At 42.5% G+C, this 26,144-nt stretch overlaps 2 protein-coding genes across 3 annotated transcripts in view; both read left to right on the top strand.

Annotated features, from left to right (window-relative positions):
* The window catches only part of LOC107393039 (1-phosphatidylinositol 4,5-bisphosphate phosphodiesterase gamma-1), a gene marked incomplete in the record, with an annotated part of 34,699 nt that extends 33,353 nt beyond the window's left edge, over nt 1-1,346 (top strand). Inside the window, 1 exon segment of the mRNA XM_070554324.1 lies at nt 1-1,346. This exon segment is cut by the window's left edge and continues 777 nt beyond it.
* Nucleotides 1,347-3,623: 2,277 nt separating this feature from the next.
* LOC107392631 (dynein axonemal heavy chain 8) overlaps nt 3,624-26,144 on the top strand; it is a 73,097-nt gene continuing 50,576 nt past the window's right edge. For both annotated transcript variants that reach the window (XM_054752018.2, XM_054752017.2), the window contains exons 1-17: nt 3,624-3,765; nt 4,608-4,692; nt 4,807-4,941; nt 6,450-6,534; nt 14,059-14,210; nt 18,749-18,935; nt 21,018-21,181; nt 21,493-21,666; nt 22,416-22,517; nt 22,751-22,855; nt 22,984-23,082; nt 23,186-23,332; nt 23,421-23,615; nt 24,745-24,836; nt 24,933-25,032; nt 25,143-25,262; nt 25,340-25,475. In XM_054752018.2, the coding sequence (XP_054607993.2) occupies nt 4,657-4,692; nt 4,807-4,941; nt 6,450-6,534; nt 14,059-14,210; nt 18,749-18,935; nt 21,018-21,181; nt 21,493-21,666; nt 22,416-22,517; nt 22,751-22,855; nt 22,984-23,082; nt 23,186-23,332; nt 23,421-23,615; nt 24,745-24,836; nt 24,933-25,032; nt 25,143-25,262; nt 25,340-25,475 (2,029 nt within the window). In that variant the 5' untranslated portion in view covers nt 3,624-3,765; nt 4,608-4,656. The remainder of the gene's footprint in view (nt 3,766-4,607; nt 4,693-4,806; nt 4,942-6,449; nt 6,535-14,058; nt 14,211-18,748; nt 18,936-21,017; nt 21,182-21,492; nt 21,667-22,415; nt 22,518-22,750; nt 22,856-22,983; nt 23,083-23,185; nt 23,333-23,420; nt 23,616-24,744; nt 24,837-24,932; nt 25,033-25,142; nt 25,263-25,339; nt 25,476-26,144) is intronic.

Genomic DNA, 26,144 nt, shown 5'->3' with positions numbered 1-26,144 from the left:
TGTAAGTGCCACTAGAGTCCTACACTCCACCCCTAGGTGCTTTAACACAACCTGTCATTCATTCTCACACACACACACTCACACACACATCTAAACACTGGTCAGGATACAGCTTCACTGAACAATGGTGCCACTGGTACCTCCGGCCACCACCAGCAGATGAAGTGCCTTGCCCAAGGACACGACTGCTACAGACGTGGTAGGGCTCCAACCTGAAACCCCGTTACGGGGCAGGCACTAAGCTCCTCTGCCACCGTTGCCCCTGTGCAATAAATACAAGTGTGTGTGTGTGTGTGTGTGTGTGTGTGTGTGTGCGCGCGCATCCAACGGTGTCTAAGTCTTAAAATGTAGCTTAAATTCACCATCTCACCTGTAAAGTTTTCGTCGTAAAGGTTGCGTAGAAAGTGACGTCCGTGTGCTTCGGGAGACTGACTCTTTGTGCACACTCGGCTTTATTAATGAGGCCCTTGGTTTAGTTGCCTTTTTGCTCCGACTTGTGTTCCAGACTTGACCAGGAGAAAACTCAGGTTACACACAAGAATCAAGCCAGTTAAAGCCTGGATGAACAGGGAGCCGTGGGCAGCAAAGAGGAAATATCCTGTTTGTGCCTTTAGTTGTTTTTTAAGGACAGCTTTAAAAGCTGCTTTTCATAACTGGAAAGGAAAACCGCTGAAACTGGAAGTGAATCGGCTCAGAGCACTCTAATCGTTACAGGGTGGAGGCCTGCTCGCTTTAGCCCGCCTCTTTTGGGGCGATCCTGTGAACTTTGCCCTCAGGTGTCCTTGTTCTGCCTGGAAGAGCACAACTCCTCATGAGAAGGTCTTCTTCTAAGGGCTCTATGTGAATCCACACTACCTTCAGAGAGAGGGCGCTCCCTGGAGGTCACCAGTCTCACTTTCAGAAAAGGGCTAACGCAGAAAACTAGCAGAAATGATGTAAACCTGTAGGCTCTGTTTGCTTCAGCTGGTCCCAGATCTGCCAAAAGCAGCTTTGATCACTGCATGGCTTCGTGTCGCCCACCTCCCTTCACCCCTAGTTTCTCCTCATGTATATATTTTTTATTTAATACACAGATGTAGATCCTGTTTTATGGTAACCCACCCAGGATGAATATGCTGGAACTTTATGTAGATTTCATTATGAGTTCCCTTTAAAGCGCCCCATAGATACAACCCCCTCACTCTCCCTACTTCTATGCAAAACTCCTCGTATCGGCCACGGCCGTTGTGTATTAAAGGAATCTGAGTGGAGATGTGTTTTCTCTCTACTTCTGCTTATTGTTCAGCATTATTACTCTGCATTACCAACCCTGTACACGTTTCCAGTTAATAAAACTATTTCATGTACTCCTGAGTGTGTTCTCATCTGTTCAAAGACATTAATAAGTCAGAGACTCTCTTGGTCAGCTTGCTTCTAACTTCAAACCTTCTGTCAGGAATCTTGGGGTGACCTTTGACCCGGCTCTCACTCTGGATTCTCATGTCAGTTCTCTTGTTCGCTCTTCCTTCTTCCTTCTCAGGAACGTTGCTAGGCTGAGTCCCATTCTGTCCCGCTCTGAACTTGAGACAGTTCTCCACACCTTCATCTCCTCACGCTTAGACTACTGTAACTCTCTTTTCACGTGTCTGAGCAGAACCTCCCTGAACCGTCTACAGGTGGTTCAGAACGCCTGTGCTCGGCTTCTGACCAAGTCCTCCAAACACGCCCACATCACCCCGCTTCTCCTCCAGCTTCACTGGCTGCCAGTCAACTTCAGGGTTCATTTCAAGATCCTGGTTCTGGTCTATAGGGCCTTACATGGACAAGCACCATCTTACATTGGTGATCTTCTTAGTCCCTACACCCCCAGCAGGTCCCTGAGGTCCAGTGATCAAAGCCTACTGGTTGTGCAGCACCAGGCTAAAGGTCAAAGGTGACAGATCATTTGCTTCTGTGTCCCCCAGACTCTGGACCTCTCTCCCCCTGAGCCTGAGATCAGTGGACTCAGTGAACTCCTTTAAAAGCAGCTGAAGACTCACTTGTTCAAGCTGGCTTTTGTATGACCTTCTTCACCTCTCTCTCTTTATTCTGCTCTCCCCACCTATTCCACCTTCCTCAGGATCCACTGATTTCCCTCTTTCCTGTTCACTCTCTCTCTTTCTTAACATTTTTTAATCACAATTGTCTATTTTTTGCTCATTTTAAATATATTTTTAACCATTTTCTAAATTCTTTTTTATATTTTTACATTTTTTGTTACATTTTAGGATGACTAGTTGATGCTCTAAAAATTTTAGACAAAGCAGCAATAAATGTAAATGTATTTAAAATAACTGTTTGTTTAAAAGTTGCTAATAAAGGTTTTTGAAAAAAGGATCACAGCGACCAGCCTCCCGCCATGCGTTGCGATTGATGACACAATGCTCCCTGTCTCAACTCTGCAATTATTTGCACACGTGTGTGTGCTCTACACACTCGAACCCTACTGCACACTTTCTCCAAATGCACTTTGCTGAAGTCCGCAGGGCGCAGTGTGAGCATTGCGATTGGGCCTCGAGTGCATCTCTCTTCTTTCCAGAAGTCTTTTGTGTTATTAAGGAGTTTCAGAGACCCAGCTCTCATTGATCATTTTTACTAATAAACCACACTGCATATTTCTATTTAGCATTTGTAGCCCTTTTACGCACAAACGCAGGCCCATGGCTAGGTCTCCCATCCAGCGCTCACTCTTTGGAGGCCTGGCGTGCTTCACTATGGTACTCAGACACATACTCTCTCCAGCCTGGTCTTATCTTTGTTTTAGTTTCATGTTATCCAGAGTTATCTCTGTAGTTATGCTGCTATAGGCTTAGACTGCTGGAGGACACACTGACCACTTTCCACACTTGACTACTTTCTTCTACAATCTGCTCATTAACTGTATTATTTCCTGCTATTTCAGCTGTTGACTTTATTTTCTCTCTAAGTGTTTTTCTCCCCAGAAGAAGCGACAATGACGTTCTGCTGAGCTGTGGGGGCCTCATGGAGGGGGCCATCGTCTAGCACACTGCTGCTAACCACTTAAACATTCTCCCTCTCCTGATAATAACATTTTACTTTCTTTGACATTGAATGTGCTACTACTAGTTTATCCGTTTAATTATAGATTCACTAGGATAAATACAATAAAGTTTATCTTTCGCCAAATAGAATATTTACTAAGAAATCACAATGTAACCATAGAAACACTACTTGGTGTGTGTTTGTGTGTGTGTGTGTGTGTGTGTGTGTGTGTGTGTGTGTGTGTGTGTGTCGTTATTCGTCCTGTTTCTCTGCTGTTCCTGCTATTCTTGCTAATAGAAAGCACTTTGAATTGCCTCTGGGTATGAAATGTGCTACATAAATAAAGCTGCATTGCCTTGCTTACCTTTCTAGAAAAAAATCCCAAAGCACAATAAATAAAATTTTTAATTAAGCTATAACTATTTCTTGCCTATGTTTACATTGGTGTTTGGACATTTAAAACCTTAGAAAAATATAGAAAAAAAATGTTTAAAAGCAACGTTTGTCACCCATCTGTGACACTTGTTACTACGTTAGGACACCACCAGGGGGCACTCTGGTAAGACCATAAGGGTTAACAGATTTGCGCATGCGTAGTAACGGCCGATCCGAGCGCTTCCAACGGACGGATGAAAGCGTAGGCAGAACTTTGGATGGTGTGGAGACAACAACTAAACGTTTCACGGTGACAGTTCGAAGGAAATCCGGAATAAGCCAGGGCATTCAAACAGATGGCCACTCACGGTAAGAAAATGGAGACCAAAATATGCTCACGAACTGATGTCATTAGCAAAACCGCTACCAAAGCTATCGATCAACGGCTACATGGGTTCGGGACTCAAAATGTATTTAAAAGCCTTTGGTCGTAGAAAATATTTGGACAACGTGCTGACAAATATAGCTGTCGTTATTTTACCGTAGTTTTCTTTATTAAAATGTAGAAAACAGTTTAGCTAATATTACCGTGATTTTAAGCGCCTAGTGATTTTTATCCTTATCCTGAGAGGCGCTATAGAAACCATTCCACTTGGTTAAAGTTGGAAAAAGATGGACAGATTCGACTTTTAGGACTAAAAATGTCTGATTCAAACATATGCCGTGTCTTTTATGTCATATTATTGAGTAGTCTCGTTTTCATAAAAAAATAATAAAACATCTTCTGCTGTGGAGGCGTTAGTGACGTCTGGTCTCACACAGCCTGAGCTACCAGAGCCTAACGGCTCCGGCGGACGGATGGCCGCAGCAGCGATGATATGAAGGAAATGTGCTCTGCTAAATAAGCCAGGCCACATTTTAAAATGATGGCCACTTTCGGTTGCCGGTTAGAAAACCAATATGCGACCGTTATCATTAGCAAACTGCTACAATGCCAGGGCCAATAGCTATAGAGGGGTTTAGGGGCTTCTAATGTTTATTTAAAAGCTTTTGTTCCTTGGAACAAATCCATATTTGGTTTCAAAAAACAGCTCATATTTCAATATCTTTTTGTTTTTTTGAGAGGTTGAATTACTAGAGCATTTTATTTTAGTGTAATGTTTTATTTTGGAAATTACAAACTCAATGTATAATTCTGTTTTTCTTTCTAGAGAGAAAAAGCAGAAGAATTAACTTCTGACAGACGAGGACATTTTAACAATGGAAGGCTCTAAAGTCGACAAGCGTGCGTCCCATGTAAGTAAACGTTTAAATGTTGGTTTGTAGCTTCAGGCACACTGTTGAACCCCTTTTCCAAGATGAAGGACGATTAACTATTTACAAGAACATGTCCACCTCCCTCTTTTTCAGGCTTGTTATGAAGAAGCAAGGGCAGAGCGGAAAAAGCTGCTGACTCCTGCACATATGTACATGATCAGGAGACTGGCTATCGCCCTGAATTTGACACCAACAGAAGTCGAGGACTTCATTTTAGACTCGCCATCAGTAAGTTCTTTTTCACAAAGGAGTGTTCGTTACATTAAATTGTAAAAATGCAAGCATTTCAAACATATTCTTATACATTCTTGAGACTATTAGAACAAATAAATGAAAGTCAATGCAGCTTAATTCTATTAAAAAAAAATCCCATCTGACCCTCCGCGGGTGGTCTCTTCCTTCCAAGCTCGGGTCTTCTACCAGAGGCCTGGGAGCTTGAGGGTTCTGCTGTATCTCAGCTGTTTCTAGAACTGCTCTTTTCTGGACTGAGATGTCTGTTGTTTTTCCTGGGATCTGCTTTAGCCACTCCTCCAGTTTGGGGGTTACTGCCCCGAGTGTCCCGACGATCACGGGTACTACCGATGTCTTCACTCTCCAGGCTTTCTCAAGTTCTTCTTTGAGGCCCTGGTGCTTCTCTAGATGTTGCATCACTTGGTATCGCCACACCAACCACAACGGTTGTCCTCTGTTGTCTGTCCACCACCACAATGTCCGGTTGGTTCACCGTCACCATATCGTCAGTCTGGATCTGGAAGTCCCACAGGAGCCTGGCTCTCTTGTTCTCAACCACCTTAGGGGGTGTTACTCACTTTGACCTTGGGGCTTCCAGTCCATACTCTGCACAGATGTTCCTGTACACCAGGGGTGGAGAAGCCTGGTCCATCGAGGGCTGGTCTCCAGCATATTTTAGTTTCAACCCTGCTTCAACACACCTGATTTCAATCAGCAGGTGATTAACAGGCTTCTGTAGAGCCTGATGAGCTGCTGAACAGGTGAATCAACTGCTGAATCAGAAGGGTTGGAGCAAAGACGTGCAGCATACCGTCCCTCCAGGACCAGGGTTCCCCACTCGTGCTGTACACGATGCCAGCCACTTGGTTGTGGCGTCCCATGGATGCTTTCGGGCCTCTTTGCATTTTTTCGGGTTGTCAGCTTTTCATTTAAACAGGTCAAATGTACCGAGAAAAAAAATAAATGAATTACATGGTTTGAACTACTTTGGACAATGCAGAAGCCAGAAAACAATGCAGGAAATAAGTTTTATAAATAAATAAAAGATACTGTCAGTTTTTCTACAGTTGGCTTCAGGGCTGGGTGATATGGCCTAAAATCAATATCACGATATATTGAGGATTTCACCTCGATAGCGATAAATGGGCGATAACTACAGGTATGCGCAGAAACAAAAGTCCTCCACTAGATGGCGCTGTCACATGTATTAAAGACTCCGTGTGGTACAGCTTCTTAAAGGAACATGAATGTTGCCAACCTACACACATCTTTTCATTTTTTATTCATCAAATTTATTGGCGTAGATAAAATGATCGCAATAAGAGTCACAAATTTTGATAACGATACATTTTTGATTTATTGCCCAGCCCTAGTTTGCTTTTAGTATACTGTTGGTGTAGCTTTTAAATATCTGTCTTTATTATATATTTTTTTAAATGCTTCTTTCTAACGTCACTGCATAAAAATAATTATTTCTTTTTGTTATTTTTTTTAATGCTGAATAGCTGGATGCATTTGATCATTTCTTTGCTGCTGGAGGTGGTCGAACAATCTCCTTCGTGTATCAGGAGTCTGGAGTCCCAGGAGAAGGTAGGATCACATCAGGAAACGATACCTTTCTGGACTTTTTTCTTTTCTCAAAGAGGTCCTTCACCGATGTTCTTAATACAGGGAGTGCAGAATTATTAGGCAAATGAGTATTTTGTCCACATCATCCTCTTCATGCTTGTTGTCTTACTCCAAGCTGTATAGGCTCGAAAGCCTACTACCAATTAAGCATATTAGGTGATGTGCATCTCTGTAATGAGAAGGGGTGTGGTCTAATGACATCAACACCCTATATCAGGTGTGCATAATTGTTAGGCAACTTCCTTTCCTTTGGCAAAATGGGTCAAAAGAAGGACTTGGCAGGCTCAGAAAAGTCAAAGATAGTGAGATATCTTGCAGAGGGATGCAGCAGTCTTAAAACTGCAAAGCTTCTGAAGCGTGATCATCGAACAATCAAGCGTTTCATTCAAAATAGTCAACAGGGTCGCAAGAAGCGTGTGGACAAACCAAGGTGCAAAATAACTGCCCATGAAGTGAGAAAAGTCGAGCGTGCAGCTGCCAAGATGCCACTTGCCACCAGTTTGGCCATATTTCAGAGCTGCAACATCACTGGAGTGCCCAAAAGCACAAGGTGTGCAATACTCAGAGACATGGCCAAGGTAAGAAAGGCTGAAAGACGACCACCACTGAACAAGACACACAAGCTGAAATGTCAAGACTGGGCCAAGAAATATCTCAAGACTGGTTTTTCTAAGGTTTTATGGACTGATGAAATGAGAGTGAGTCTTGATGGGCCAGATGGATGGGCCCGTGGCTGGACTGGTAAAGGGCAGAGAGCTCCAGTCCGACTCAGACACCAGCAAGGTGGAGGTGGAGTAATGGTTTGGGCTGGTATCATCAAAGATGAGCTTGTGGGGCCTTTTCGGGTTGAGGATGGAGTCGAGCTCAACTCCCAGTCCTACTGCCAGTTTCTGGAAGACACCTTCAGCAGTGGTACAGGAAGAAGTCTGCATCCTTCAAGATAAACATGATGTTCATGCAGGACAATGCTCCATCACACGCGTCCAAGTACTCCACAGCGTGGCTGGCAAGAAAGGGTATAAAAGAAGAAAAACTAATGACATGGCCTCCTTGTTCACCTGATCTGAACCCCATTGAGAACCTGTGGTCCATCATCAAATGTGAGATTTACAAGGAGGGGAAACAGTACACCTCTCTGAACAGTGTCTGGTTAGGGTTAACTCCCCATTAGGGTTAGGTAAACCATAACCCTAACCCTGTTTCAGCACAGAGAAATCAACCAGAGAAGATTGTAGCTTCAGACAACATGTTTGGGCTCTTATTTCCTGACATTGGGACACCTTTCCTCTGATTGGCTAACTACAACTCGACTCTACCACTGTCTCCATTTGCGTTGATGTTTTATCTCCACAAATAACACAAGTCTGAAGGAGTTCTGCTGTGTGGTGGAGTTGCTAATGCTAACGGTTAGCTTCTAGTAGTCGAGACGTTCTCTGCTGTTTCCTGGACGCTAACCCAACAACAGCCTGCCCCGTCGTGAGTCCAGATGGGTGAGTCCATGAATGTTAGTGACAGTGTGACGTAGATCTGTCAGGATTTTCTAATCCTAGAGTTTCACCGTCTGTTTTCTATCAGAAGCTACTGCAGGAGATAGGTGTAGGAGACTATTTTCATGTTCAGCGTGCATGTTAATTCACCGATCATTTAAAAAAATAATAGATAAACAATTGTTTCTCAGTGGAAGACCCCTTTAATATTCGTTTTGGGCTTCATGGTTGTTGTTGGCAATGTTGCTTCTAGTGTGGTTCAAATTAGGGATGTCCTGGTCTGTTTTTTTGCCTCCGAGTCATTTGATTTAGAGAATCTGCTGATACCGAGTCCCGATCCGATACTTTTGATACATAAAAAAAAAAATAAGAAAAGGAATAAATAATTCCAGAATGTTCCTTATTTTTTATTTAATTACCTTTTTATTTGAATTTTTAACAACAGATCACTTCTGTGAGGTAGCTTGAACAATCAAGTAATAAATAACAAATTCTTCACTTTTGGACTTTATTGCAGATATAAAAAGTCTAATATAAAAACAGAGAGCACTTCAACTTAAAATACCTGGCAGGGGTCTATTTTGCCTCGGCCCCCAAAATGCTTAGATACGTCCCTGGGCATGGGACGGAGTTTTGAAGATGATCTGAATCGTATCAACTACATAAATACTACATGCTGATAAATTATTGCTTTATACAGGCACAAACGTGTAGTGGGATAAATCTTCCTACACTTAATTTTTTTAAGAACTTTGTTTTGTTTTCTTGGTTTTTATTAGCCCCCCCCCCCCCCCCCCAAGCCTGATTACTGCCACACCTGTTTCAATCCAGAAATCACTTAAATATGAGCTGCCTGACACAGAGAAGTAGACCAAAAGCACCTCAAAAGCTAGACATCATGCCAAGATCCAAAGAAATTCAAGAACAAATGAGAACAAAAGTAACTGAGGTCTATCAGTCTGGTAAAGGTTAAAAAGCCATTTCTAAAGCTTTGGGACTCCAGCGAACCACGGTGAGAGCCATTATCCACAAATGGCAACAACATGGAACAGTGGTGAACCTTCCCAGGAGTGGGCGGCCGACCAAAATTACCCCAAGAGCGCAGAGACAACTCATCCGAGAGGTCACAAAAGACCCCAGGACAACCTTTAAAGAACTGCAGGCCTCACTTGCCTCAATTAAGGTCAGTGTTCCCGACTCCACCATAAGAAAGAGACTGGGCAAAAATGGCCTGCATGGCAGATTTCCAAGACGCAAACCACTGTTAAGCAAAAAGAACATTAGGGCTCGTCTCAATTTTGCTAAGAAACATCTCCATGATTGCCAAGACTTTTGAGAAAATACCTCGTGGACTGATGAGACAACAGTTGAACTTTTTGGAAGGCAAATGTCCCGTTACAGCTGGCGTAGAAGTAACACAGCATTTCAGACAGAGAGCATCATACCAACAATAAAATATGGTGGTGGTAGTGTGATGGTCTGGGGTTGTTTTGCTGCTTCAGGAACTGGAAGGCTTGCTGTGATAAATGGAACCATGAATTCTACCGTCTACCAAAACATCCTGAAGGAGAACGTCGGCCATCTGTTGGTCAACTAAAGCTGAAGCCATCTTGGGTGCTGCAGCAGGACAATGACCCAAAACACACCAGCAAATCCACCTCTGAACGGCTGAAGAACAACAAAATGAAGACTTTGGAGTGACCTAGTCAAAATCCTGACCTGAATCCTATTGAGATGCTATGGCATGACCTTAAAAAGGTGGTTCATGCTAGAAAACCCTCAAATAAAGCTGAATTACAACAATTCTGCAAAGATGAGTGGGCCAAAATTCCTCCAGAGCGCTGTAAAAGACTCGTAGCAAGTTATCACAAACGCTTGATTGCAGTTATTGCTGCTAAGGGAGGCCCAACCAGTTATTAGGTTCAGGGGGCAATAACTTTTTCACACAGGGCAATGTAGGTTTGGATTTTCTCTCCCTAAATAATAAAAACCATCATTTCAAAACTGCATTTTGTGTTTACTTGTGTTATCTTTGACTAACGGTTAAATGTGTTTGATGATCAGAAACATTTTGTGTGACAAACATGCAAAAGAATAAGAAATCAGGAAGGGGGCAAAGAGTTTTTCACACCACTGTAAGTGTTGCGAGTCCCACATGCCAAAGACAGTGGCATGTACGGGGTCAAAAGGTGAGCCACACTGGACTGGCTTGTGCGAGCAAAATCAACCAGTCGACAGGAGTTGGGCTGCAGGTCAAAAAAACTGTGGTCAGAAACAAGGGTCACACAAGGGTCACAGGGACAAGAGGACAGAACTGGGCGAAGGGTCAGGAGACTGACCCCACCTCTTTGCCCCACCCCTGGCTTGGAAAGATGGGATTGGAGGAGAACAGAGTGAAGACAAGCCCATCAGATTCAGAAGCCCTCTCGGGAACATTGGAGAGAAACTGAAGAATGCTGCAAAAGATGATGTAATGACCTGTGTTAAGAAGAATGCATGTAGTGAAAATGACACCAAATGTTTTGTGTTGAGCTACAAAGTGTGTATCTGGTAAATGACTCCTTGACCTTAAGCTGGTCCAGGAAGGGTATATAAGAACAGCTCTGAACAGCAGAGAGAGTTGGGGAGAGCGGACAGCAGCTGGGGCAGAGGACAAGAAGAGACAGAGCAGATTTGGAGGGGTCATCCCCCGTCCTGCTGGATGGGGGATGACAGGCAGTTTTTTGGAGAGAAGCAGAGCTAGAGGGCTTCGTTCTTGGGGAGATTCTGAGAAGACAAGAGCTGGTGTAAACTAACTCTTATTTAATCATTTTGAACTAATTCCTCCGTGGGGGATAGCAGTTGTTTTTTCATCTACCCATTTTTGTATTTTGATTTTGTAATAAACCTTTTTTGAAAAAGAAACATAATCCTGATTCTTTCAGGTTTTCTCTAAAGCTTCACGAGTGGGGGCTCTGATCATTAATTGCACAGAGGTAAGCACATTAATTATGGGTTCTGGAATTATCAGGACTTACTTTACGGTTTGTGACAGATTAATATAAAGAAACCTTAAGATAACGGGATTGCTTAAAAAGAAGTGAGCTACTACAGAAGGAAAGGTCTTACATATTATTTCACCTTTAAAATAAAAGATATGATTCTAACTTAGAACGCCCAAACCAGGATCTAATACCATAATACTCACCGACATCCCCATCGAACCCTGATGGATGCACCATCTCATAAGTTCTAACGGAACTAGGTTTTAAAGGAACCGGTAAATGGGACGGGCACGCGACATAAGTAGTGTGAGTGTATTCTTCTCATTTCCTTTGCAGCATGCCAGAAAACCTGTGGTGATCCATCAGAAACATGCAAAAGAACCCCGTTTGGTTGTAGGGAGTTCTGGAACAAGAATCTAAGACCTCCTTTAACTCTGGGAATCTTAAACCCCTCGGAAAAGTCCAGACTGGCGGATCTAGTCCTCAGTCTAGAAGCTTGGCTTTTTGAGAGTTAATTGAGGGCGCTGGACACATTTTCTTGTTCTTGCTCCATCAGCCATCAGTAACAGGCAGAGCTGTGGATTAAAGGTATAGACTGTAAGCACTGCTGCTTTGTTTTAAAATATTAACAATGATTTAGAGCACAATTTTGAAAGGGCCGACCTTTCAAAGGGGACTTATGGAGGGCCAGACCCACAACCGAGCAAGCTGTCTGCTCGTTACAAGTAGTTATGTTATTAACCTTAATTTCATGTTGTGGAGCTAAACAAGTGTTCAATGAAACACAGCCTTGTGGAAATAGTTCTTATGTTTACTGAGCTACTGATTAAATTCGTACTTTTTAATGGGCTCGACACACGGGAGGCGACATCGCCTCTCCTCCATTCATTTTCAATGAGACATGCACGACAAAGCGATAATCGCGGGTCTGCCTCCTACTAAGCGAAACTCGAAAAACGTGCGTGTGAAAGTTTGCACTCGTGCACGTGTCATGCACGGACGACCCAGCGACGCAATCCCAGAAAGTTGAAACATTTTCAACTTTTCATCGCTGTCGCTCGGACGAGGACCAATCAACGGAGGTTTCATTCACTGACCAATGAGCAGACAGGATGCTCCGTGCACCTCCGAGCAAACATGGAGGAGAAGTTGATCATTATTATATTTTATAGTAAAATCACAAGTAAGATTTCACATAACTCTAGCAGCACCTTGTGAAACATCATATCTACCACTTTATTTAACTCTGAACCGCTTAAATAACCTTAATTCCCTCCAACCTGACACAGCCAATCAAAACAACGGAAGTTTCGATTTCGCCATGGAACAGAACGTGTAGAAGGCTTTGCCGCTGGCCGCTGCCGTGGATCGCCTCCCGTGTGACGGGTAATAAAAGCGACAAATTTCGCTGATCGCGGTCGTTTGTCGCCTCCCGTGTGTCGAGCCCACAACTCATTCACTGCCAGACGTTTCCTGATCAGTAAAGCCCTTCGCTGCCAGCGTTTTTCAACATTTGGATTTAAAATGACGACTTTTGTCGTCAGTGGTAGTGAATGAGTTAAAAGGGGTGTACTTATTTATGCTGAGCACTGCCTGGCTCTGTGTTGTTGATTGGTTGGAAGTAAGTTATGACTAGTGTTTAACCAATAGGCCGTAATGAAAAAGGAAAGAAAACTTTTTTAATCAAAGTTTTTATCTACCTGATTTTTTTCCCTTTCCACCACATGTCTATAAATAGATATGTCATTGAATTATTATCCAGCCCTAATATGAGCGAGGCTTTCAGCAAAGATGATCTCCCCAGGTCAAGAGTCTGGGTGTCATCCTCGACAGCACACTATCTTTCCAATCTCATATCAGTAGCATCACACAGTCAGCTTATTTCCATCTTCGTAATAGGGGTGGGCAATCTAAACGACATAAGGTAAAAACGATATAAAATTGGGTAATGATAGAGTTTTTGGCTATATCGCAATACCGCGATATCGCGATAACACATGACATCACTAAGATGTGTACCCTGCTGACATTGGGGCAACAGAATGGCGGTGAATGCAAGCATGGAGTGGGTGGAGGAGGATGCCTTTATGCCTCAAGTGGCATATTTGCCACATGAGGATATTTAAAAGCATGTCATTGTCACATATATAAACAGAGTAAAAAATATATCGCAATATACATCGTTACCGCACATGCTTCAGATTATGTCGCAATATAGATTTGAGGCCATATCGCCCAGCCTTACTTCGTAGCATTAATCGTCTTCGCCCCTCCCTTGATGTCCACTCTACTTCTATTCTTGTCCATAGTCTGGTTACATCACGTATCGATTATTGCAACTCTCTTCTCTCAGGCCTCCCTCAGAAAACCCTCCGTAAGCTCCAGTTGGTTCAGAATGCAGCAGCACGCATCGTCACTAAAACTCCCATCTCTCATCACATCACCCCCATCCTCAAACAACTCCACTGGCTACCAGTGCACACCAGGATTAACTACCAAGATTCTCCTTCTCACCTTCAAGGCCATCCATAACCTCGCCCCTCACTACCTCACAGATCTCGTTCACATCGCCACCTCGTCCAGTTCCCTCAGGTCCTCCTCCTCCATTCATCTCTCTGTGCCCTCCTTCCGTCTCAGCACCATGGGGAGTAGAGGCTTCAGCTGCACCGCTCCCAAACTCTGGAACTCCCTTCCCCCTCTCATCAAGAACATTAACTCATTCACAGAATTCAAAAAACAACTCAAAACTCACTTCTTCATAACCACATATCAACTTTGAATTTTAGAGTGCCTTGTTTGCTGATGTTTACGTATGTTTACTTTGTTTTATTGAATGATTTGTGTTTTTATTCTGTACAGTGTCCTTGAGTGACTAGAAAGGCGCTTTTAAGTAAAATGTAATATTGTTATTATTATTATTATTATTATTATTCTTATTATAAGTGATGTTAAAGCAACAACTGGTGCGTTTATAGTTCAGTTTTCATTTCAAACAAACTGTTTTTGTTTTTCAGAATGTGGGCGCACATACCTTGGGCCAACCAAAGATGGGAAAATCCAGAGGCTGTTGTTAGCTAACTTAGCTGACACGCGCCTCACAGGCCTGTGCTGTGTTTTCACACGAACAAAAACGGACGTTCCTGTGAATCCAGAAAAAATACACGAGGTAGGTTAAGTTAGTGTTTGTAAATGTAGCAACTGCCTCACTTTGGCTAAACTGCTTACCTTGCTCTGTTTATTTTTATAGAGCTAACTGATCAAAATCTACAGTTGTGTTTTATTTGATAAACCTAAATGATTGTTTTTTGTTAGCTTAAGTTGTAATGAAAGTGCTAGAAGTGACAGAAAACATAAAAGTGTACAAGAGTGTACGGTACTTGTCAAAAGTTTGTACACCTGAGCTGCACGTCCGTTTGGAATGAGTAGCCGTGTCCGTATGTCGGACTGGAGCAGCATCTGAATGCAACAACATGTTTCTCAGCATTTCTGGAGACAGCACTGCAGACATTAGTATGTAGATGTGCTACTTCTGTTGTTTTTTAACTTCATGTGTTGTTGCATTGTTGAATATTGTTGTCTGAACTGCAGTTTTGGAACATTCGTGCTCCTTTGTGAAGCACTTTAGTCGACTGTCATGCTGTTTTTAAATGTGCAAAATAGGGCTGCAACAACGAATCGATAAATTCGATGTAAATCGATTACTGCTGCGAACCGGTTCTGCCGTCACATTCCCGCAGAAACTGGTTGATCACACCAGGGCCAGACTACTAGCATGTGGTTTTACAACCACTATGTCCTCAGAAGCGAAAACGCTTTTAAAAGGGAGGGAGAAGTACTAACTGTTGCTGCAGGCGTGTTGTGTGAGAGTGCAGTTATATACTGGTTAATATATTTTTGGGTTCAGTTGCTTTCATGTGGCCTAATGTGAGTCTATTTGGGATCATTGGAATGATCAGCAGCATTTCTTGATGTGACTTTATGGCAGTTGCCCAGGTTATCATCACATGGAGGATGGCATTCATTTACTTTTGTTTTATTTGGTATTTTTTCAGTCATTTTTGGAAATCGTGATCAATTTTGATTAATTCACAGCCAATGTTTAATTACATTTAAAAGTTAGTTGTTTGACATCCCCAATTATAATAAATGTCTACAGATGAGATCAATCAAAACAGATGAGAATTGCCCTTAAAGAGCAAGTCACCCCCAAATAAACTTTTTTTTGCTGATAAACAAAATAAACAAGTGTCTAATCGTGCTGCAGACACGTGTAGTCAATAATTTGGCACTTCAGTGCATCTTAGTTAAAATTTAAATATTCTGCCTAAAACTGGCAGTGTTGTGCCATTGTCAGGTAAAAACTCTGCATTGTATTTTAATTTAAATCTGCCACCGCTATTGGCTAAGAAGTATGCTATGATGTAAACTGGTACATTATGATGTCACAATGCTGTTGTGAGCCTGAGTGTGTGTGTATTTGTTAGCGGCTCCGCCCTCTCGGTCTGCCAGGCAACAGCATGTGTTGCATTTTTCAAACATGAAGTGGGAGTGGAGTTAGACTCTGGTAGGGGGTGACTTGCTCTTTAAGCTGTTTAACTTCAATCAATCAATCAATCAATCAAAGCTTTATTTATAAAGCGCCTTCCGCAACCCTGTCAGGAAGCCCAAAGCGCTGAACATGGTTCAGTTGTAAGTAAATATATTGAAAAAATCAACAATAAAAGAAATTCAAATTACAAAATACAAATTACAAAATACAAAATGGAAATTATAAGATAGATGAAACATTCGGGCAAAGGACAAATGTGTGAAACACATTTGGATTGAGTGGATGGATTGAGTGTCCAATGAAAACTGTGGAATGGATTCAACATAAAAGAGGGCCAAAATCAAACATGTTCTGGAAACGCCAAGCGGAGGAGGTGTGTTTTTAGGTGATTCTTAAAGACTGGCAGAGAAGGGGACAGCCTAACTGAGGGTGGCAACTGGTTCCAGAGTAACAGTGCTAGGACTTAGAAAGCCCGGTCCCCACGGGTACGACACCTAGACCGAGGGACAGCGAGCAGGCCTTGGTCAGAGGAGCGCAGAGCGCGTGATGGGGAATGTTTGTTCAGGAGAGTGGCTAGATAGGGGGGACCACCACCCTGGAAGAAATGATAAACAAAGACGAGTATTTTGAATTGTGAGCGATAGCAAATCGGAAGCCAGTGCAGAGAGGCCAGAACTGGACTGATGTGGTCCCGTTTCCTGGTCCCAGTCAGGAACCTGGCAGCGCTGTTCTGCACAACCTGTAGGCGACGCAGTGATGACTGACACAACCCTGCATAGAGAGAGTTGCAGTAATCAAGCCTAGAAATTACAAAGGCATGCAGTACAGGTGGGCTCTCGACAGCATATGCTTGATTTTAGCAAGGCGTCTCAGGTGAAAGAAACTGGACCGGATCACAGAATTGATGTGAGCATCAAATTTAAGTCCTACATCAAGTTTCACCCCCAAACTGGTAACAACTGGTTTTGAGTAGGGAGAAAGAGGGCCAAGATCAGCATAACGATCCACATTCCTGCTGTTGGGGTGAAAAACAATGAGCTCTGTCTTTCCCTCATTCAGATGTAGATAGTTGGACATTAGCCAAGACTTCACCTCATTAACACAGGAGACAAAGGACTGAATAGATTGACCTTTCTCCTGACACAATGGAGAGTAAATCTGGCAATCATCAGCATACAGATGGAATGATAGGCCATGTTTACGAAAGATTGACCCCAAAGGTAGCAGATAAATGGCAAACAAAAGTGGACCAAGGATCGACCCCTGCGGGACCCCCCAGCAGAGCCCCTCCCAAGAAGAAAAAAACATCACCCAGTTTAACACAGAATGTCCTGTTTTGGAGATATGATCTAAACCAATCCAGAGCTGACCCTTTGATCCCAACACATCGTTCCAAGCGATCGAGTAGAATCGCGTGGTCAACTGTGTCGAAGGCTGCTGTCAGGTCTAACAACAGAAGCAGCACAGATGTTCCCTGATCTAGTGATAGATAGATGTCATTTAGGACCCTCAGTAGAGCCGACTCTGTGCTATGGCCAGACCTGAACCCAGATTGGAAAACCTCAAACAGATCAGAGTCAGCTAAATGTGAGAACAGCTGCTGATAAACGACTTTCTCAAGCAGTTTAGATGTAAAAGGCAGGGTAGAGATAGGCCTGTAATTTTCTATCACAGAGACATCAGCACCAGGTTTCTTCAGGGTCGGCCGAATAACTGCTGCTTTCAAAGCAGCTGGGACCACACCTGTGCTGAGGCTCCCATTGATAATCTGACCAATCAATCAATCAATCAATCAATCAAAGCTTTATTTATAAAGCGCCTTCCGCAACCCTGTCAGGAAGCCCAAAGCGCTGAGAGCGACTTGATCGCTGATTCAGGTCAGCTGCGGTCTTCGCTGGCGTGCCTCTCTCCGAGGTCCTGAACTGGCGCTGTGCGTTGGAGAGTGAGCAGGCCGCTCCTGGCGCTGTCCCTGGTGCTGGATCCTTTTCAGTGGGGACAACGGCTCAGGGGAAGATGAGATGACGGACCGAAGGGACGAGGTTCGTCACGCTAGTTTTAAGTACAGATAGTTCATAAAGATCAAAAACAGGAGTCTGTTATTGGCTCAATATTAATCTTTTTAATAATTATTCCTATGAGACTTGGTTAAAGTGATATGTAGTTCCTTGTGTTGCCATGGTAACAGATAACGCATTTAAAATTGAATACAAGATTCCTGAGACCAAACTGGTCGATTTGATGCGTCATATGTGTGGATGCTGGATCCTGATTGGACAGAAAATGGTTGAACACTCTCAACCAATCAGAGAGCAGCACTGTTTTCCCGCCTTTTCCCCTGGCTGTTGGAGGCCTGCAGCTGTAGTCCTGTTAATGAGAGAAGCCTGTCCTTCAGAAGTGAAATTGGACCTGTCAAACTTCTCATCACCATTCGAAAAGTACTGCACCAAATTGAAAAATTCAAAAAGCGTGAGCAGCAGAAGGCTTTGATGGTCATCTGTTTGTATTTTGATGTGCCTACCATGAATTGTCTAGAATCTATGACGAGAAACTTTTAGCTGTCTGAAGCTACCCATCACATTTAGTGAAGTGGACCCAAGCTTTAGCGTGCGTTCTTTCTACCATGCTGCTCTGCTTACATCTGGCTCGCAGCGACCGACGACATAACGCTCTTGCGCATGCGCAGCTGTCTAGGCAAGTTCTCATTAAGAAGGACGGGTACCGAAACGAGGCACCGTTTCAAATGACGTGAATCGGTGCTCAGTCGGTACTATGGAATTCGGTCGGTACCTTAAAAAGTACCGAATTCGGTACCCATCGCTAATCACCATTTGAGAGAGCTGTAAGGAAAGCAGGGTTAAACTAAATGAGCCCAGATAATAAACACCAGACTGAATAACTGCTGTGACTCATTCATCAAGTTTAAAACCATTTTCTCAGAACACACCAAGAAGGGAAAGCAGTTCTGCAACAAAGTTCACTGTGTCCCTGAACAAAGTAGATGTTCAGGCACTGGTCTTTTCCCAGGGATGGAAACCCACCTGCTAATGGGTGAAAGGCTGTTGACTAGGATGCAGATCCGCTATGGCTGAAGCTAAAGCTGTTTCTTATACATTCTGAAACTTTTTTACATTTCTTTTTGTCTGAATACTTTTTAGGACATTTTTTTCTCAGTTATTGATACCAGAGACGACCGCTTGAAAGGGCTAAAGGATGCCAACAGTTTTCTGCTACTAGCTGTGGAAGCACAGGAAGATTGGGGAGCCGTCGGCACGTCGGTACAGAGAGACGAGATCAAACACAACTTCCTGGATGAATTTAAAGGTTTTCTACAGTCTCTGAATGGTAGGTGTGTGTGTGTGTGTGTGTGTGTGTGTGTGTGTGTGTGTGTGTACTTGTGTAACTGTCCAGCTTAGAACCAAAACTTGCATTTTCACTAATTTTCTGAAGACCAATGGGCCTTATTAGGACCAAAACCTAGTGCTAATACGGTGGACCCCCGTTTTAGGCTAGGGCTGTGCGATATGGCCTAAAATCACGATATATTGAGGATTTCACCTTGATAACGATAAATGAACGATAACTACAGGTATGCGCAGAAACAAAAGTTGTCCACTAGATGGGGCTGTCACATGTATTACATTGAGTGACTAAAGGTGGTACAGCTTCTTAAAGGGACATGAACACTGCCAACTAAAGCCGGGCATACACTGTGTGACTTTTTCACTTTTTTGAGCCGATTTTCCACTCGTGCGAGAATCCATGAGATCGGGGCGAGTTTTGCGCTGAGCGTCGTGTAGCGTACAGGGGGTTACGAGAGGCAATTAACACCACGTGACCAGCTACCGATCAGCAATCGTGAGCTCGCATGAACTTCTGGCGTGTTTAATATTTTGCTCGTCCCTTGTGAGGGTATCGCACTGTTGAAGCGGCGCTGCGAGCAGCTGCGACCCAAAAAGTATCAGAACCGCTCACGGCGCATGCGCAATCCTGCATCAACACCGCTCCCCGCTATTTCCCTAATAACACACGCTGTTCGTTTTCATTTCTACGTTTTTTTTTACTCACAAAGATTGTCAAGGAAGCGTGTTTGTCGTGTTCATGTCAAATTAAACTGATCACAAAACACAGATTTACTTTCTTTATTCCGTTTTCCTCACCCAACCCCCATAAATCCCTGTGTGTCCTCCTGCAGCACTCCCGAAGGACAACAGGCAAAACAAAAAAGTCTGACGTGTTGAGTAAAAACTGCTATTTTTAGCATATTTTGGGGCCGACGTGTTGCTACCAGACGTACAGTGTGAGCAGTCAGGTCGCATCCGAGAACTGGGTCGTACAGACTCGGGAGATCTGCCCTGCCAGGAAGTCGTACAGTTTGAGCTGAAGCTGAGTGCTACGAGTGAAAAAGTCACACAGTGTCCGCCCAGCTTTACACACATCTTTTCATTTTTTTAATATTAAATTTATAGATATGGGAAAAATTAATCTTGAGTCAGAAATTTCGATAACGATAAATTCTCGATTTACTGCCCAGCCCTATCTTAGGCTTAGGGGCTAGGTTTATGGTAAGAGGTGAGTTTTTGATTAGGATTAGGAATATGTTGGTTAGAGTTACCCCGGCTTTCCACAGGAGCTGTCAGCAGCACGTTACTGCAGCAGCACGTCATAGCTGCTGATAGGAACCGCTGTGGTCAACAGAACCTTTTCCACCAGAGCCGTCAGCAGCGCGAGTCGGCCGCGTCTCAGGAGCAGCATGTCGCAGCCTTTACGCGCCGGTTCTATTTTCTACGCGCGACGCCTCTGAAACGGGTCAAGTTCGACATTTTTGGGGAAGGAAAGACAGGAAATCGGACGCGGAAATGGAGAGAAGCTCCCGAGATTTTCAGAATAAAGAGCGTACTGCCTTCCGGTTGCTTTACTTTTAAAAAAGTTACTAACTGTGCGTCCCCGTGAGAAGTTATCACCTAGCTAGCGGTCTCCTTTGTTTTTCAGGTCCGTATTGGCGATTATAAAACGGACAGAACATAAAACACAAACCATGTTGTAGTTTTCTCCTGCTTGTTGTTGTGTTTACTGACGAAGTCACTCGTGTGACTTCGTGCTCGGTCGGTGACAGCTGCTCCCCTGCTGCTTCGCGTCTCGTGGGAAGGGCCAAGCAGCAGCTTACGCGAGCAAGACGTGCTGCTGACGGCTCCCGTGGAAACCCGGGGTTAGGCATAAATGCAGTTACTAAAATGAATAAAAGTCAATATAAAGTCCTAATAAGGATAGAAAAACAAACCTGTGTGTTTACATCTTTTCACCTAAATACATTTCTGCATAATTTGAGCTTGGATCATTCAGAGAAGTGTTCTGTTTAGTAAATATTCAACATTTTTCACACTGGGTTGTAACATTTTTATTTTCGCATCATTTTTTGTGCGTCAGACCTCCAGGCAAGAGAACAGAGCTGTGATCATCTGACTGCAGTCACAGATGTTGACTTTTCTAAACTGGCTAGTCCTGACGACATAAAACCTGCAGCTTCTAACCCGGACACGGTCGAACAAATGGAAGAAATGCTGATCCAGTGGTTCAAACAGATACTGAAGGTTAGTAGCTGGCACACCTGTGTCAGTCTGTTACGTTATCTGTTAATGTGCAGCCCCGGGGAGCATCAGGCTAAACACACATGGACAAAAAGTTAGTAGTTTGTAATAGTGATTGTTAAATGAATGATGAGAAACATGCTGGCGATTTAAAAAATAAACTAACTGGAAAGTCAGATAAAAATACAAGTGGAGGATAAAACTTTATTGGTGACACACTGAGTGTTTATAAAAGGTCAGCTTGTTTATGTCAGTTTGGTCAAAAATATGAACGTTTAACTAATTGTATTAAGTCTTGTTTTCATTCCCATCAGGCTACGAGAAAGCTCAATGTCGAAGATGTACCAAGTTTCACAGGAAGTCTCCAGGAGATGGAATACTGGCAAAAGCTGGACAAAAAGTACAGCTCCATCATCAGCCACATGAAGAGTCCGCAGTGTAAGGCAGTGGTGGACGTACTCCGATTCAAACCCTGCATGATACTGAAGGTATTAGGGCTGAACGTGTAGGAATATTACTCTGTGAAACGGATAATATAATGTTTGTGTTTATTGTGCAAAAAACTGTCTTAACTGGTGCTGTCAAGAGATTAAAACATCAGGGTCTGTAATTAACAAATCTAATCTCACCTTTCAAAATTCAAAATAGCAGAGAAAAGTATCTTAAAGTCTCATCAGTCATCACACACTGGTGACTTTACATCTCCACATTTGACCCGTCTCCGTGATGATCTGCAGTTGTGGCTGTGCTCGGGAACTATTTGGTGGCTAATTAATGAAATAATGTGGTTCTGTACCTTTCTCTTCAGCACAGCCAACAAAGGTTTATGATGGGTCAGTCCTCCTGCATGCTCAGATCATTCCCTTCCCTTGCTTGAAAAATTGTTCCAAAATGAAAGTTGAACCCACATCTTTTTTATCTGTGAATTCAATGCCGTTCGGCGAGTCTCAAATAAAAATTGGGCGTCTTATTAATGTAAAAAAATTATCATTAATGTAAAAAAGACTCCAAATAACAAACTATGTTCCCTCTTTAAAACACAGAAAGGTTTTATTTACCTGCAACGTTTCGTTTGCGGCTGCAAAAAAAAGATGGAAAAATGTACAAAATGGCCTAGATAAATAATTTAACCAATAAAAAAATGAGAAAAAGCCTATTAATCAGGACAGTCGGCAGTATCTCTTGAGCCCGTGAAGTAAACGGCATCATCGATGATATTTTCACCTTTTCTATATAGAAATGGCTGGAAAAGGAAAACGAGATCTCACACCGTGCTAATGTAGCTAAAGAACATGTGAAGTTCCTGAGCCTGCAGGAGACCTTCTTCAGCAGTAATCCGGTAAGTGCACTCGGTAACTTCCTTTGTGTAATATTAGATAATAAATTCAGTAGATTGTTTGTGATGCGTCAAGATTCATTGGTCAGACACAGCATTCATATTGAAGTTTCACAGACTGCTCTGCAGCTAGAAATAAAGCTTCTCAAATGCCTGCACAAAATAATGCTAATTCAAGTTTAGCAAGAGGCTACAAAAATGTATTCAAGTGACTTGCTTGTTTGAATGGATTTCAGGTCTCGATGACGAATACCGTGCAGAGTCTCGTCAGTACCTTTTCTAGGATTTACTGTGAATCACAGAACTACAGAACAGATGAGATGACTCCATTCTTTAGCAAAGTAAGGAAAGCCTGTTCAGTTTAAGAAGGAATTAAGTTGTAATGTAACTAAAAGTTAGCGTTCATATAAAGACAGAATGTAAAGGTTTACATTTGAGTAAACGTGTTGCACGTGCCTAACATTTCCAGGTCACACATCAGATGATCGTAGCTTGCAGAGCGTATATTACAGACAACAAAAGCTTTATGTGGGACCAAGATCCTGAAGACCTCCACAGAAAAATACAGGTAATGTACCATCGTCCCTGCTTTTCTTAACTAAAATTGGAAGGGACCATATTTTAATATCAGCAAATGGAAACTAATGTCATTCTGTTTGTATCTTGGGCAGGAATGCCTGTGCTTGTTTCAGGAATATCAATCCTGCATTCAGAAAGCAGCCTTGCCAACGGTGGAAAGCCCTGGGGAAAAGCCCGTTGAAGCTCTACAGTGGTTCATTGCTGCAGACCTTAAGAAGTTTACCAAGAAACTTGAAAAGGTGTCGTCATTGTTAACGTATTTGCAGTTATTGCTTTACTTTATTCAGACCCCGTTGCCTGATATAGACTGGCATTTCCTTTCTTTAGATCAATCAAATAATTTCAATGTTGAAGACTTTTGCAACCCTTGAAAAATCAAGAATTGAAGGCATTGAGATTATAGCCAGACTATTCCAGACTGCTATCACCGGTATTAAAAAGGGAGACGACATCCTATCACCAGAAGAAAATGAGTTTGAAGCTGATTACGAAAAATTTATGGCTGACATCTGCTACATTGAGGTACGTATGTGGTCTGCTGTTCTTACAACCTTTCAACCGGCCTCGCTAGCTTCTTTGATTCAAATAAAATCCGATTTAAACAACTATTTATTCATTTATAAATCCTCAATGAAAAGATCAAAATTTCCTTTGGCAGAGATTTACACAGGGTATCCGCAGGTCCTTAAAGTCTTAAATTAGCTTTTCCAAATTTAAGGCCTTAAAAATCCTTAAAAATGACTAATAATCCTTAAAAACAGTTTCCAACGGTCTTGAATTACCAAAGACCCAATAAACAAGATTATTTCATTTCTATGAAATTTTGTGAATTTCTAGTTAGTGTTCAGTATTTTTTTGTGTACGATGTTGGCGTAAGCGGAACCGTACACATTCAGCTGGTTGTGAAAGGGGCTATTTTTAGATGAGCACATTAGCTGGTTAAGCTAGCGGGAGCTTGCGCCATGGGGAAGTGCAAGTTTAATGGTAACTGGATGGCTAATCCCACGATCGCGACGTGGTTAGCACCGGTTCCAGGCAATAGCTGGAAATTATAGCTTAAATTTAATTTTAAAAATTTGCTTACATTTGTTCAAAGTGGCCTAAAAAAAAGGTCTTAAAAAGTCTTAAATCTGGCTCCCTTAAACCTGCAGATACCCTGGATACAGCAAAATCCTAGCCTAGTGAACTAGACCAAATTCTTGCTTTGCAAAGAATGGTCTAGGCATGCTCCATTGGAACCTCAGGAGCTCCTACCAGGACTCTGGCTAGCCAATCACAGGTCTCTAGAGGGGTTTCAAACACATAAAGAGCTGTGATTGGTCCATAATGGTGGGCCAATCATAGTGCTCTATCTGCTTAGTGAACAAATCACAGAGCTTTATCCGCTTTGTGGGCCAATCAGGGCACTCTATATGCCTGGTGGGTGGGATGATGCAACAGAGTGAAACAAGAGTATGTCACATTCATTGTCCAGTGGAATGCGGAGATCATTTGAAAGACAACGGTAGAACCCGCCCCACGACCGAGAGCCGTCAATGGAGCGTTGCCAGACTAAATAATACATTTATTTAGTCTGGCTTGCCAGGCTAGCAAAATCCCAGAATGTATAGAAATAAAATGAACTAAACACTTTTGTTGTGCTTTACCACAGGAACAACTCCAGATATTAATGACTTCCATCTTCACAAAGTTCACCTCATCAAAAGTCACCTCATCCCAAACATGTATTTCTTTCATAGAAGGGTTTGTAAAATTCATTGTTGTTTAATTGAAAATGTTCCACACGTGTCAGAGTAAATAAGGAGAATCTTAATGGGTTTCTAAAAATTTTTTCCATAGCTTTAAGAAGCTGAACATTCCCTGTGTTGACAACAAGATTCCTGAAGTTTCTAAACTTATTCTTCAGCATCATATCCAAAAGTTGGAGTTTGTAAAAAAGGTATCTGGTTGGCTTCACCTTGTTTATCCAATAAACGCTGATAATATAGAGTATTTAATGATGAGTGACACCTAAGCTTCGATGCTTTTACTTTGTCAACGTTTTTGTAGGACTTTTTCCAAAACCAGGATCATCCAGTTTGTTATTCTACCTCATCTTCGGTGGCGAGCAGGATTCCTTGGGACAGAGATCTCTGTAAGAACACTGAGGACATTTTGTTATACCTGAAAGTGAGTCACTAAAATAACCCAAACTAAACCATTAACAAAGATTCTGTAGTGTTGACTGAGTTTGTCTTCCTTAACAGGAAAACACAGACTTTTTGTCCCACCCTGACGTACAATATAAGGTCAGAGAGTGCAGCAGCATTGCAGACATGCTGAAGGAGTTTGAGACTTCTGAACACCAAAGATGGATGAAGAAGGCTTCTGGTCTAACTGATGGTTGGTTTTCTTTTAATATGCTAATATCAACATGTTGGACTAGGGCTGCACGATATTAGGAAAACCTGCGATAACAGTGAGTAATATTGCGACGACGATACTACATGTGATAAATAAAAACTTAACTCGGGAATAAAAATAATCATAAACGAAGAAATAAAAAATAAGACAAAAGTAACCATAAAAATGAGAAAAGCAAACGATGTGGATCCCGGGAAAAGCAAAATCAGCAGAAAGCTAACTCGGGTGTTTGCTAACCATCAAAATTAAGTGCCGTCCGCCTCGGGGGCGGGCATCTAACCTATGAGAACCCACCCAATTGGCCAAATGGGTAAAGAACTCTATTTGATTTGTTGCTTCTGTTTGATTGACAGAATGAGTTATGTGTAGTAAGGTTGGGCGATTAGCATAGTTTCTCCCACTGCCATTCGTCAGTCCAAAAAAAGACTATTTGGACTGCTTTGCGAACACAAAAAAATCCCAGAACATAGATAATTTTTAGACAAGCGCAGCGCATATGTTTGCTGGAAGAGAAAAACATGTTGTTAGTTTTGTTTAATTTTGTATTTGTAGTTTGGTAGAGTGACGTATAAACGGCCGTATTAAACATGGTTAAAATGTTAAAAAGAAGCCTCGTCTTTGTTTCCCTGTGGCTCCCACTGTTTTGGT

This window comes from Nothobranchius furzeri, chromosome 8, assembly GCF_043380555.1.
Source record: "Nothobranchius furzeri strain GRZ-AD chromosome 8, NfurGRZ-RIMD1, whole genome shotgun sequence".
In the NCBI taxonomy this organism is placed as follows: domain Eukaryota; kingdom Metazoa; phylum Chordata; class Actinopteri; order Cyprinodontiformes; family Nothobranchiidae; genus Nothobranchius; species Nothobranchius furzeri.
The sequence above is the reverse complement of the archived record's forward strand: the minus strand, read 5'-3'. Positions and strand labels throughout refer to the sequence as shown.